We start from the raw sequence: 16,225 nt of genomic DNA on the forward strand, positions 1-16,225 counted from the left end.
TTTAACTTGCGTGTGTTTGAAATTAAAAAATTCTATATATTTTTGACATGTTTAAATGAATCTGTTATAATTTTAGTGATTTTAGTGCTTTTCAAAGCCTTCATTCTTTTGGCATTCCTCCTTATGTACACTTGTCTCAAGTCAAGTGGGAAACTGGGATTAACTCATTGCAATCAGATTGAGCAAATAAAGAATAATAAGATTCTTCAGTTTATTTCTTATTAATGTAAAATAGTTTTGACTGCCCTGGTCTAGTTATCACAAACTTAATAAATACGAATGTCAAATTAATTTTTACTGTCTCAATGAAAAACAATATTATGACAATATTTGAATTTAAATATTTATGGTGATAGGTAGCCAATAATTATTAAACCGTACACGGAATATGAACAAAATAAAGTATTTTATTTCAATATGATTTTAATTTTTCACAATATTTAACTTATTATTATTTTTCTTGTATAAAATATTATTTTCTAAAACAAATTTAATATAATAAATAAAAATAAAAAAAACGTACGTAAAATTTAAAGAAAACTGATCAAACAATTAATGTATACATATTAATATTATTAAACATAAAAAGAAAAATTATAATAAATGAGATTGATTATGATTATAATATTACAAGACAACAGAAATTTAAAATGTATCTCTAAATTTAATCTGCTTAAGACAACTTATTTAAACAGTTTTTATTCTCTATAATCACAACAAATTATTATAGACTCATGAGCTTAATTTTAAAAATCACAGGCTTCATAAACCTAAAAAGTATGTTGTTTTACGACATACATTTTACCATTGAGGCTTTTCTAACTTGATTTTGAACTGTTTTTCATCGGGATAACCTAAAAAAAAAAAATTATATAAAAATGAAAAAATTATTTTCGTTGATTTGGAAAGTGATTTTTTGTTTGCAAACAGTCTTAGCAGATAAGGAGGGACATCTTCCCCTCCACCTAGTATATGGCATTCGCAAAACAATGCAAACAATTTCAATTATGACCACTTTATGTTAGAGCACTGCTCGTTATTAGTTTTTGAGGTAACTATAATACTTAAAATATTTTTTAAGTATAGAAGCGATTATTTAATAAATAATAAATATTGATAAAATAAAATAAATTATAATTAATTTTGTCATTCAAATTAATCAATTTAAAAAGTAACACGGACGTTACATGTTTTATTGTTCTTTATTAATTTATTATTAATGATTAGTCATTTTTATTTGATACACTGATAAAGTAAAGTTGTCTTGCAACTTTATCTCCCAAGACCGTGGTTTGCATTTAAAATTACATATTTTAAAACTTACGTATTGTCTGAGTGTTTGTTGTACTGGCCAATTCCGATTGAATATGAGGTTTAGGTAAAATATTATTTTTGGACCAATGCTTCTACAATAAAATGAGAACAAATAAAGATTAGTATAATATGTTTGTCAACACAAATAATACTATTGAGCGAAAATTCATTAAAATTTCAACGACCAATCACAACGTCAAAACATTTCGCATTGTACAAAATTATAAGTCATTTCAGTATTAAATGTAGCTTACCGTAGATGGTTGTGGGGAATGGTTTTTCACATGTTTTCGAAGTGAACTTGGATCAGTGTACCGTTTGTTACATCCACTTGCAGTACAGGCGTATGGTTTCTGTAAATAATACAATACTTTTAGAAATCTAATTTAAGAGTTGGTAGTGGAAAGTTTTTGATTCAATTTTTCATGTATTTTTTACGTGTATTTGCATATAAGCTCTCAAAAATTAAATTAGGTATATGTTGAGAGGATTCTTCGTATACTCGATATTTTGAGAAAATTTGAATCATTTTTTTATTATTATTTTTATTTTTATATTGTTATTATTAAATTACAACACCTAACATGTTGGATAAGGTTCGTATGTTCATAATATGAAAATGTTAATTAGATCTATCTAATATGACGATAAGTTAAATGATAAATTTAACAGGTGCTAAAAATAAAGCCTAACCTAAACTATTCTAACCACAACCAACATGTTTTAGATGGTAAGTATTTAAATTTAAAGACGGCATTCTATATATGCAATTTATTAGCATACGTGTCTATACAATTATTATAGTGTATTAATATTATGCGTTAATATATTTTTATTTTTATGTTTAATTGTATTAAATAATAATATGATTCTATGTTTTATTTTAATGATTATAATAATCCGTATAATTTCGAATTAATATTGACTAGGTATGGTATTATTTAATTGTATAAAAATAATTGTATCATATTATATATTAATAAACCTAAATTTCTTACTAACTGATGACTGATAATATTAGTGAAAGTTTAATCGATGAAAATAACACAAAAACAACTTTAGTATTCAAAGTTATAACACGTGTGTTTGTTTTACAATTTTATTTTCCGTAAAATTATATATTTTTTTAACATCGTAATATTATATAGCTACACAAAGGTCACATTCTGATATGATGGTTATTATATTAGTATACAAGATCATAAAAACGGCGGTGAATTTTATCTCCACTGGAGTTAATATACTTTATAGTTATACAATAACTCTCTGTTGTTATACAATTATATTGCTCACATTGATACAGAAAATAGTAATCGACAAAAATCACGACTTTGAAATAATAAACTATTCTTATTGTTCGTGACTTTCATTCGAGAAAGTTTTATAACTTCGATATAATTTATATTTTATATTCCTTTCGTATAACTGTTGATATAAGTTTCATTCGTTAACATAATTTATTGCATTTGATGATGTTTTCCAAACATTCATAAGCTTGAAAATAATTTATTTCACACAAACTCTCAATTATTAAATTACAATCATTACCTACTACGTAAATATATATATATATATATATGAATGTTCTATTTTAAATTTAGATGCCTAGTTAAAATATATAATGTAGGTAATCACGTTTTTCAACATTTTGTATACTTCCATAATATAAAGGTATGATCACCATTAAAATTTAATAATAATAAATTACCTGTTCGAAATGAGTTCTTTGGTGTTTCGCTCGATCCGAACTGTTACTGAACGCTTTTGAGCAACCCAAAAATTGACATGAATATGGTTTTTCACCGGTGTGCGACCGCTGATGAATTTTTAAATTCTCTAGTCTAGAGAATGCTTTTGGACAACCAGCAAACTGTTGGTAAATACATAAAATATTTTTTATTAGTTCCTCGAATCGAAATTCTTCGTAAATGCAATAATAATAATAATATCGTCATAAACAAAGTGCATAACTAAAACCGATCACAATCGATGACATATTAGCTACCTATATAATATTTATAAATATTATAATACCTATTTAACGTTTATGATCATTATTAAGCGCATATTATACTATCATATACCCATAAGACGTGTATACGTATTATAAATTATACAGTACATACATTTTAAGAATTCAATAAGACTTTATTGCTATGGCAGCAGAGAAGCATTTTCAGATGATACGAACTACAGAGCGATAATAAATTTAATTTGTATTTATTCATTTATGGAGGGCAATTTATGCAGTGATGAATTTACGTCATTGCAAATCGTTAGATTGATTGATTTTTGAAGACATTTCAATAACGCGCGTCGAGTGGGTCAAATAATATAGCTGTTATTGCAGGTGACATACCAACGGTGATAGCCACTGATATAATTATATTACTTAATGCAGTATTTACACATTGTTGTGAAACCGGCCGGGTTGGATATCAGTCGATATGCATGCGAATAATATTTTGCACATCGCGAGTGTTGATTATGTAAAAAAAAAAAGCCACATCGGATATTTTTCTTCTCTAGGGAAACGCCTAATCGTAAAATAAAAAAAAATTTGAAAAACAGACAAAAATAATAGCTTTATCTACCTGTTCGCAAACAGCAGTCGCGGATTCGACAGGATATAATATCATATTATAATATACGCAATATGTTTTTATCTACGTGTTATGTACTACACGGAATTCATCGCGTACAGTATCATATTATTATTATTATTATAATAGATTATTATTGTGCATAAGTCTATCTGCGCATGTGCACTCGATATTTGCAATACTCTTTGGGAGGCGGTGGATGCAGCTGCGTACTATATTATTGGGGTTTTATCGACTTCGCCGGATTTTTATTTGTATGTTTATTTCGCCGACCGTTATATTATACATTTTTTTGTTTCATTAACGAACGCCCATATTTTTGGATTAAATTTTGATGTTTCATCAATGTAATTATCACATAGATAATCACAGAATTTTTTTAACCTCGCGTCATCAGGAATGACTGACATAAAATCTTTATAAAGCTTTCACTTATAATTCTTCTGCATTTAATAATGGCAAACCGAATTTCCAGCCCGGCGAAATCAATATGTAAAAAAGTTCGGCGGATAATTGATACGCGGCGCAATCGATAGATTTTTTACAGGTAAAAAGGTAATTTCGGCGCAATCGATATACGCCTACATTATTGTTATGTTTAACACGACATACGTCACACTGCACCGGCGCAGTATATATTATACAGAATTCAGGTATTACATTATTACTATTATTATTATAAATATCGGCCACATCATAATAATAATTGGTATAATATTAAGTACGCATCGTGTGTATGAAAAACGATGGGTAGAATCATCATTATATACGGTGGACGACTACTACAGTGAGTTGTAATTTGATCGCTTTACAATATTATTCCCGTGACGTATTATATAGCACAATAACAATTATTATTATTGTGACGATATAGGTATAATATTATAATCTGGCACGTTTCAATTGCGATGTACACGGCGCGTTCATTTATAGACACTATATTATATATATTACTATATAATATTGAAAATAATATAGTGAAATAACATCAGCCACGTTGTTGTAATATATATTTTTCTGGTGGTCGCGGGAAAATCGATAAAATATTGCACCCGGCAATAGGGATGCGGCGGGAATTTTAAATCTACTGCTGTTCTCAAATTGCATTAAAACTCAGAACATAACGTTATATTGTTTCGTACGAGTTTATACAAATTAATAAAGTTTTTCGATAGCGAAACGTCATACCGAAAATCTTGTTACAAAAGTAGATTATGTGCTATGATCACGACGTTTTCGAGGGCACTTCTTGCAAAATTATTAACTCACTACCATACTATAATTATAATTAATATTGTCGCTGTCATTATGTTTTACAGTCAACCGACCTAAGTAGCCTTAGTCAAAGTGTTTTTCTCTATTATCAAAAGTAAGATTTTCAAATCTGATATTTTGACGAGCGATGAAGGTGTGTCGTTTTCAACATCGACAGATATATTTTACTTTAGAGTTTGTTTTATATTATACTTATACGATAGCCGATGTTGTATACAGAATAAGGAAATACAGAAATAACACGAGAAGGCTGTGATTAAAACAATAATTGATATTTAATAATCGTATTCTAACCACCAGTAATATCCAATAATGTACTTTTAATAATTCCTAATTTAAATACTTTCAATAATAGTGTTTCCTACTGCCCTGTATATTCAGGTTCTACCGCTCGTTGGAAATGTGGAATTGGGACTTAATTTATAATATTTTGATTTATCCGACAGCAGCAGCTACTGTATGCAATAATAACAGTCAATTAATTGATCATTATAATATAGTTTAAAGTTTAAACTAATATTGACCATTCGATAGTTCTTAAAATTTGTGAGAAATAAGGTAAGTACACATCTCGAGATGAATAAACGGTTGAGTTAAGGTTTGTTTTCATATGAAAAATCGTCCAAACACTGGATAAGTACATAAAATTAATACAAATTATAATATTACTAAATATCCTACTTTTATCGATTATCGTACAAAATCGTGTATAATAATAATAATAATGATTTGTATTTTGTGCATTATAGTGGAGATGACGCCCATAGTATATTATATAGAAACGGGCTCGTAAATATTATTACGTAATGCGACGATGACGACGATGAAAATACATTCGGACTGCGCAATAATAATGTAACGTGTATATTACATATACTGTCATTTACCCGCCACGACAATATACGTACATTGTATATGGCAATTTATATTGTACTACATTGTATTATATGTCATTATTGTGTTTGTAGGAGGCGTTTACCGTGCATTTGTTGGGCTTGTCGCCCGAATGCACTCGCATGTGTATGAGCAGCTTGTACCGGGCGTTGAACGGACGCACGCGCCTGGGGCAGCCCCGCCACTGGCACGTGTACTGCGCGCAGGCGCCCCGGGGAGCGGTGTCCACGTGTAGTTTCTCGATGTGCCGCACCAGCGGTTCTTGACCTGGCCCATCGACTTTTACCGTGCACCCTTCCCATTCGCATGCCAACACTCCGTCGCAGGGATTGCCTGCAAAAACGAGAAAACAAAACGATATGAACTGACTGTATATAATACATAAAATATATAATAATAATGTATAAATATAGGTAATAATATATAAATATAATAATAATAATATATTGTTATAAATAATTTATATACATATATTTATTTATATAATTTATAATAATTATTATTATAATAGTACATAGGTTTAATATTATTAAAAGGCTCGACGTGTATTTTAATTTAAACAGCTAAGACAACAAAATATGTCGTCTTTCACAAACTCCTGTAAATTTTACAGGAAAGCTGTTATAAATATTCCAATTTTTTTGTTTTTAAAAACCATAATAATATAATAGTGTTGATTTATTTAGATCGATATTCTTCGATATACTCGTATTGTGAACTCATCGCATTATAATATAACATACCGAATCGATATCTATAGGCCAATGCCTATAATTATTAGTTCCTATCATTTCAAAGATATTAAAGATCTATTTTTTTTTGCCAGAAAAAAATAGACTAAATTTCTTAAATAAGACGTTCAAGGTCAAAGAATATGTAGCAGCATGCATATACATGAAAATAAGGGAGCTGTTATTTTAGTAAAACAAATTTATAAATGGAGTTTGCTGCGAGGGACCGATTTTGCTATTCGTCGAAGGGGGAGTGGCGGTGCGTAAATAGAGCAACTTTTAAAAACATTTCGGATGGACGTTGCTAGGGGTGAGTTTATAAGTGTATGTATGGTAACACAGGGGTGTGGGATGGAAAAATGTAGTTACGGGGGTGGTTTATGTGCATGTTATTGCATACTCGGCGTTTATAGATATATGGCGTACCGAAGTGGAGCGAACGCGGTGCAGTACTGCGACGACAGCGAATCGCAGGCGCCCCCCACCGACGATAGAAAAATAAAATAACAATCGTTACCGCAGAAAAGCACTCTCTGGGTCGAAGACCCCAAGCCCGGCTGATGCACGCACCCCTCATCGTGTAATTGGCCCGGGTTTTCTAGGGAGTACGCGCATATAAATACGTAAACCTATATAGCTTTTATCACCCCCCCCCTCTTCTTGCTGCCGACCATAAAGGCGCCTTCTTCGAAACTCCCCCGCCTCATAACCTACCCCCCCCCCCCGGACCCTGCATTGGGACCATCCCATCCAACGCCAACTACCCCGTTACTGTCGACCACGGAACACTATTTGGGTCACGAGTCCTGCGTCTAGGTTTTCATATTCCCTGTTGTGTGTGTACGTGCAATGTTGTATAATATTATGTACAGTGTACACTGCACACAGGGTTTGCGCATTTATTATAAGTAATATAATAGGGTTCCGCACGCTCCCCGAAAGGAAATCGATAGTTGGTTTTCTTCTATTTACAAAAATATTGCGTTTGCGTTCGGTTCGTTCATATTTTTTTAATACTTGGGATGTATTTTACACTACCATCGTTTTTGTATAGAGTTTAGACGATTTTAATATCGATTTATATACCTAGAGAGGTATGTGGATGAGGAGAAGGCATTCCGTTCTAGGCACTCAAATTCGTAGAGCCACCATTTTTGATTAAATAAACTAAATTGTCTCATATTACACTTGAATAGATTTTTTTTTAAACGTACATTATTTAGTTGAGAAATATTTATAAATTATTTTATAATATGTACCATAATTATCATGAGGAGAATAAATAACAAAACTGTTATAAATCGTACGTTGATTTGGCCTCACGAATATTGTGTCACTGTGAACTTTTTTTCGAACCTGGTAATTGGTCCATTATATTTATGACGAATGACGATGCAATGTTATCTCCACATTTTATAATATGAGCTTTACATCCTAGAATTAAGTATATGAACTCAACTGCAAATGTCATTGAGTCTTAATGCAATTAATTATTATCATTTATTTGTTTATTTATTTTTATTAATTAAACCCACGGCACAATGGCCATCGGGTAATCATTTATTTTTACTCTTGAACGATAATTAGCAGTTACATAACTATATCCCAATTTCCAGTTCCCAATAAAAAATATACTGGGGATGGAGTGGCCGAGCGGACTAAGGCGTCAGTTGTGACGCGAACCGACGCCGGTTCAAAACCTCGGCAATGGGCGGCATTTTTCTTCGGGCAAGTCACGATGTCCGGAGAGAATTGCCACCATCCTCCACCCGGGCATGATAGATACCTACAGGTGCCCACTAAAAAATCTGCCAAACTGTGTAAACGTGTTTAATATCTATAGTTATACCCTCCCACACAGTAAAAACCACCAAATGGCCTAAGTTGCCGCGGGTTAATTAATAAAAAAAAAAAAAACTAGCCGAATGTATATAATAATATTTTTTACTCGTATATTATTTTTCGCATATCATATTATTTTTTGACTTGGTTAAACTAGTAAAACGATTAAATAATTAAAAAAACATGAAGAATCAGGCATAAAATATAAAAACATGAAAGTAATTTTAAAAAATCGCTGATAAAACAACTATGGATCGCATTCCCTTGTTAAAACAAAAATGTACATATATTTGATGTAGGTATACGGTTCGTATATCTATTTATATATTTATATACATTTATATACATTTTATTTGTGACCCAACAAGCTGGTAACAAAATGTTAACAATATGGTATACAAATCACGTAGATAAACTGTGGCACAATATTACCCAACCACCCGTTTATTTGAACCCTAAAATAACCCAAATTCGCCCTTTTTATATATTTTAGAGACATTGTTTAGATGCCCTTTTGGCTTTTATTATTCAAATGGTAACTTATAATTCAAAGTGGAATTGCTTATTACAAAATAACTGTTTGTGCAAATAATGAAATTCGAATGTCCGAAAAATTGTGTTGTTCGTGAAATATATTATATTAAAATAATATAATTATGCTGGAAACAATAAAAAATGCTATTAAATATTGTAGGTAGGACGTAGGTACTGAAATAGATATTGTAGACAATTCTCAATTGACAATATTTACTAAGACATTTAGTTATAAATACGTTATGGTCGTTTTATAAGAATTATTTATATCATTATATATTTATATCAATGCAATCAATAATCATATTAATATTATTATTCTCATTTTTGAAAATTTACAATATACAAAATATAAAGGTCACTTGGAAAGAGCTGAACTCACTCAAAACACATAATTTTTTAGGAATTTAATAGTTGGTGTTATATGATTTTGATAAAACAAATATAATTGTATGCATATCGACTTAATAACTAATAAGATGCATAGATAACAGTCTACAGTTACTATGTAAATTACTTATAATTTATATTATAATATACCTAGTGACTAAGTTATAGATATTATTAATTATAATTTATAAAATATAGACCAATACGTAGCACGTACAGTTAAAATATAATATAATTGATATTAAGTAAACATGAATGCAATAAAATACGTAATTATAAATTTTCAACCAAAATATCAAATGTTGGGACCAATTAAAAAATACGAGTATGATGGGAAGTATAAAATATTTTATAGTACCTAGGTAGTAGGTACCAAAGATTTTTTTTTGGAATTTAAGAATATAAATTCAATTTGATTAGAAAAAAATGTATATAATCTTACCTTGGTACAGTGGCTCCAAGAATGTGTCATACATTATGGCATCACAGTCGTCTTTGGCCATCACCACCTTAATAATACAATTATATTAATAAGAAATAAGTAATAAGTACATAATACAATATTATTATTATAACAATAAACTACTCTGCGATGGCTAGATGTGTAGAATAAGAAATTAAATTATATATAAATGATGCAATATTGAAACACACACTTCATAATTCATTTACTAATATAGATAACCTATTATTATATATTAGTTATGTGACTCTCGTCTTCACTTTTTCACCCCTTGTTTCTAACCATTTGGGATCGGCCATCTTTTTCCTACGCCTCCATTGGGCTCTGAACCCCTCTTCTTTACTTATACCATTTTTTTTCGTGTCATTCTCTATTCTGTCAATCCATCTCTTCTTCGGCTACCTCTCCCCCATTTTCCTTCGACACTATTATTGCCCCCGTATCACCTCTCCTCATAACTTAACCAAACCATCTAAACCTATTCCCCCTCATTTAATTTACAATTCGTAGCATTTCTACACTGCGCCCGATGAATACATTTCTTGTTCTATTATCCCTATAGTAACTTCACATATCCACCTTAGCATTCTCACCTCTGCAACAATGACACTCTATTCAGTTTTATTGCCCAACATTCCGATATATAGTTATGCGTATTATGAGTTTATAAGACTATCCACACAACTACTTTATACAATTTTTCTTTTAATCTCAACTATTAAAATAATGTCTCTCACTCTTTCGGAAATAATAATAACAAAAATAATTTATGTTTGACAAATTGTGTGTAAAATATGTGTTCTAATTACTAAGACATATATAAGTATTATGCGTTTTAATATTTATATGCAAGTACTTATGTATATACAAACCTGATTTTCTGAAGCTAGAAACGATTTATCGTCCTGTTCATTCGTTAAAAATGGTATGTCAAAACAAACTTCTTCGTCGGCCATAATTGTGTGTCCAAATGAATCAAAATCTTGGACTTCCTAAAACATCACATACATTATTATATTATAAGAAGAGAAATATTTCGAGTTAAACAGTCTATACGTTTCCAATAAATACATTTTCATTATCTAATATTTTTTTTTTGTACAAGTACAACCATAAATAAATTCAAAGATTTTCGACGAAAATATTTAATATATTTAATTTATAATATTATACTGATTTAAAATAAAATACCATTAAGTACTCATACATTATAGACTATAGTACACTATAGGCACGTTTTAAATTTATAAACTATGTCGACGAGACCAACATTACGCGTATATAGAAACTATTATAAGTTTCACGTATAACGGTACAGATTTTTGCAGAAAGTTTTGCATCAATAAACACAATTAGGACAAAAAATACCAAACCGTTCGTAGGTGTAGGAAAGAGTTAGTTGTATGCGTTAAGTAAAATATATTAAATAACCAGAAATTAAATAATTATAGATACCGACACCGTGCTCGGATCAAAATCGATTTTTTTAGCATGCTAGTTTTCGAGTCATTCTGCAATGTACCTATAGCAAAATATTTAAGCAAATACTCACTTGTCAAAGTAAAAAATTAACGATCACATAGATACTTAATATAAATAAAAATTTATAATTAATAGAGATTGTCTTGCTTTTTGGCGTATTTATTTCGATATAATTAATATGTAGTAACTATACTCTATACTCCAATATTGCAGTGAAATTTTTTGGTTTTAGACTTTCTCAGGTACTTAATATTAAAAAGTAAAAAACAAATCTTGTCATAGGTACAAAGGGAACAAAGAGTTATCGTTAAAATAGTAACAAAAGAAGTAGGTATGCTGAGACAACTTACTCCAATTTCCACGTAAGCCAAAAAAAAAACGGAAAAGCGGTGTTAGAACCAAACAATGTTGTATTGTTGTGAACGAAAGAAATGAAACCAATCATCCACGCCATCATTGGCTTATTCAGATGTATTATTCATATTTGTTTGTACCTACATTCTTTCGTTTTATCGACCATTACTTGACATATTAAAGATTACAACCAGTCAGAGGCTAAAATACTGTGTCCCTTGAATGACAAATAATAATGTGTAAGGTAAGTGGTATATAAAATAAGGGGGATTTTTGATGTACAACCCCAACAGGTTTATTTTGCTATAGAAATCTGTCAGAGCCTAAATTTAACAGTTAAATTAATAAGGATGTCCCCTAAAATCAGATGTATTTTGGGCCCTGCAACCAGTGATATTAGTTATAAAAGTTCGGGCTTGTCAACATTCTTCGTGCATAATTTTCGACGGTTCCGTAATTATTACGAGATACATATTAATATATTATTGTATCTGCATATTATTGAATGTAGCTTAAATCATATAAGATGAGTTTGTGAACTCTTTCAACGGTAGGTTTTTCATTTATTTTGTTCAACCCTCTCAGACCCACACACAACATAGATATTATTTTCTAGTTTTAACACTGTAGATAAGTATTGGCTTAACTCTAATTAAAGCTATGACGCATATCATTTGTTTAAAATTCTTGAAACATACTTAAGGGCACTCTGTTAGTTTTTTTATTTATTTTTCAACAAAATAACAATACTTACAAGAATAAAAACAATTGTTTGATAACATGTATAATGTATATACATTGTAATATTGCATTATGTGTGTCATGTTAAGTGATAAAAAAATATATATTACATTGTTTTTAGTATGATAACTTTTGTAGGATAAAATTATGAATATAAGATGGAATATTTGAGTACAACAATATACGTAACATAAAAAAATATAAGCATTTCAACAAGGGAAAAAATTGTATCCTACTACTATGTGAAAAAAATATATAATTTAAAATAGTTGTACCTATATATTATGATCTTTGACCAACTTTTATGTTTACTGACAATATAAAATGTTAATTATTATATTTAAATTCGTTTTTAAGAATATACTAGACTAGACTAAGGCATCTACTAGCCTAACTATGGAAATTAATATACTAATATGATTTTTTGATTTTTTATTGCACTTTTAACATTTTTATTTTATACTTTTTATAATAAACAAATCATTGAGTGATTAATACAATATTTTAAACTTTTAATATTTAAGTACTGTTGAATGGTTGATTTAGAATTATATTAATAATTAATATGTTTTTGCAAAATATAATATTATGAAAATATAACTATTAAATGATGGTAGTAAAAAATGCAGTTCTTTATTTTACATTAATAAATGGTTAATCAATTATTATTACAATACAAATAAAATAAATCAAAAATAATGGAAGTATCATATATCATAATGATCTAATTGAGAAATTTAATAACTAATAAACAATAATCTATATTTAGCTGTGATAATTTTGATCATTATGAATGTTATATAAAAAAAACTATGGAAGCGGCGTATAAATTTAAATCGATTTTAAGTAAAGTAATACGAGTGGAAGATTGCAATGGATACATAGATGCGTACACTCATAAAATATGTCAAAAGTACATACATAACGATGATCGATGAAACATTCCAAATAAACTAACCTCGTAACGAAAAATATTTTATATTATTTTTAGTCCCTGGAATCAAGGCTGGACATTAACGAGTTAAAAAGTTAATTTTATTTTAACTTTTTAACTTAACTATATTTACTTTGGATTTTCGCTAACTTAACTGTTAACTTACTAATTTTTTTTTTAATTAACGTGAAATTAACGAATTAAGTTTTCATTTTAAGAAGTAAGTTAAGTTAATCTATTTTGTTTTTAATTTTAATATTATACTATTACAGTCTATTTCGTAACACTATAGTCTTTAATTTAATTTTGGGTCGGAAAAAAATTAAGTAGGTACGCTAGTGTTGTATAAACAAATTAACTTATTTTAACTCAATAAGAAGTTAACAAAAAGTGAGTATTAACTTTTAACTTAACTGAGTTAACCTATAGTTAAATTAACTTTTAACTTTTAACTTTTTGTTATTGGTGCATATTAACTTAACAACTGAGTTAAGAAAAATCAGTCTTGCTCAGTCTTGCCTGGAATCGAACCCTGGGATGAATAGGATATTCACCGTTTAATTTTTATTTGTTGATCGAAACGCATATGCCTCGCTATCCGAAACTTAAAATTGGTAAGTAGGTAGGTACACAACATGAACGAATTACATAAGAATGCGTTTTAAATTCAAATAGAATCGTGTGATCTGGAGGGAAAAGCCCTATTTCCATCGACGCGAAAACATAATTTTGATAGCGATCGTGGTGTGGATATACAGACAAAAATTATATGTTAATTCGATATTAAAAACATCTCACCAATAATCCAGAGGCTGAGGTGGATGGTGGTGAGCCTAAGGCATATGGTTTCCGGATCCTGTGCAGTTGGTCGGAAAAACTCCTGGTGCCGGGTATCATGGGTGGCAAAACAGGCGGTGGCAACGAGTCGTCTTCGTCGTTATCGTCGCCGGAGTCGGCCGACTGTTGGTGTTGTTGGATGAGCCATGCGGACGACTCGATGGTATACGACGGGTAACCACTGCGGAATCTCCGGTGGTCACTGCTGTTTTCCGCAGCCACGGGTCGAGGCACTGGTACTGACGGCGCGGGCGATTCGGGTCGGCCCAACAGTTCCTCGTCAAACCAATCCAGCCCCACGTCTTTCATCCAGTCCTGTGGCTCAGGTCCCAGACAGTCGGCAAACCACATATAAGGATCCGCGTCGTTTTCGATTTTCATCTTGAATCTTTCGGCAGTCTTTTCGATATTTGCGCGACGAATGAAATATTAAAAATGTACCCGCACAGGAGGAAGTTTTCAGAGTCGTACAGTTTTGACTGCCTGAGTATTTATTTTTAATTGCCACAAAACACCTTATTTAAATATTGCTGACGTCGATCGATTACTACCGCGATGTACCGATATTATATAACAACATGATAACGTGGTATAATATTATCTTCTTGTAGGTATCGCGTATTATTTGATGTCGGTCTTAGCTGATGTACGATGAACGTGTTCGTCCTCGTGTCCTGTGCAAGACTGGCTCCTCGTCACCTCGGAGAGCACATCATAGGTTCGAAGGGACGTTTTTTTTTTTATTCCTCTGGCATAATAATCACCGAGTCGGCACACGTGATTTTCACCTCCTCCGCCTCCCCCTATCCACCGACTTTGTGCTGTACAACGCCTCGATCCCTGTCGCCATTACCGAGTGTTTAGCTCGCGTTTTAGACGTCATGTTTGTTTTTTTTCTACGCTTTATTTTTCGTTTTTTTTTCGTTGTCATCTTTCAATCGGATAATAATAGTTGATGAATATTATTGTATTATTAATTATTTTTATTATTATTATATATAAGTATATGCGCTCGCGCATATGTGTGTGTGTGTGTTTACGGCGAATAACCAGAAGACGACGACAATGACTGAAGAAAAAAAAGTTTTAATATTGTGTTGAAAAAAAAGCCAAGTGCTACCATACCGTATATACACTAACATGTGTACGCCATCGATGGTCGTCCCCCTTTTCGTTTTTTACTACTATACAACTATATTATATTATATACTGTACATAATAATTAATAATAATACCTCCTCTACCGCGCAACATGTCAATTAAACGGGACGGCGTACATTTGGTGACCACAAATGAATATATAATAATATTATATTATATATGTGCACGTATCGTTTTTTTTCTTTCTATTTTTTTTTTTTTTTTTTGTTTTTACAGGCTCTTTCTTCTCGCATTTCGATATCGTCGAAGTCTGAGGAGCATACGCCGTTTTGTAATGAGGCGGTAAAATAATGTTGCAAGTAAAACGTGAAGGGACGTGTATATAATTTTATAGAGCCATATAATAATATATATTATGATAAATATACACACACACATGATGTACTATTATCGATATTAATATGGTCCGTAGTTTATATTATGTTCTTAGTCGAAGAAGACATCAGTCGAGTGGATTGGTTGCAAAACTTAATACAATAAGATTAAATAAGGAAACTTTGTCACATCGAATGTTTGTATTTCCCTCCCACCTTCCGTGGTATTGGATTCAATCTTGGTATATTCAGAAGATTCAAATTCAAATATTTAAAATTAATTATTAATTTTATTCCAGTATTAAACGTTGGTATTTCGTTTATTTTCAAAATGTATAGACACCTATTAGTAAATA

General features: G+C 30.5%; 1 protein-coding gene across 1 annotated transcript; it reads right to left on the minus strand.

Annotated features, from left to right (window-relative positions):
• Positions 1-606: 606 nt before the first annotated feature.
• Positions 607-15,093, minus strand: LOC100164995 (transcriptional activator GLI3). Its single transcript, XM_001945849.5, has 8 exons — positions 14,356-15,093; positions 10,919-11,038; positions 10,026-10,092; positions 6,172-6,419; positions 3,023-3,184; positions 1,569-1,667; positions 1,325-1,406; positions 607-854 (listed from the first exon to the last, which is right to left on the minus strand). The coding sequence occupies exons 1-8, from the start codon at positions 14,773-14,775 to the stop codon at positions 802-804; spliced, it is 1,251 nt and encodes a 416-aa protein (XP_001945884.1). The 5' UTR covers positions 14,776-15,093; the 3' UTR covers positions 607-801.
• Positions 15,094-16,225: the final 1,132 nt, after the last annotated feature.

This window comes from Acyrthosiphon pisum, chromosome A2, assembly GCF_005508785.2.
Source record: "Acyrthosiphon pisum isolate AL4f chromosome A2, pea_aphid_22Mar2018_4r6ur, whole genome shotgun sequence".
In the NCBI taxonomy this organism is placed as follows: Eukaryota; Metazoa; Arthropoda; class Insecta; order Hemiptera; family Aphididae; genus Acyrthosiphon; species Acyrthosiphon pisum.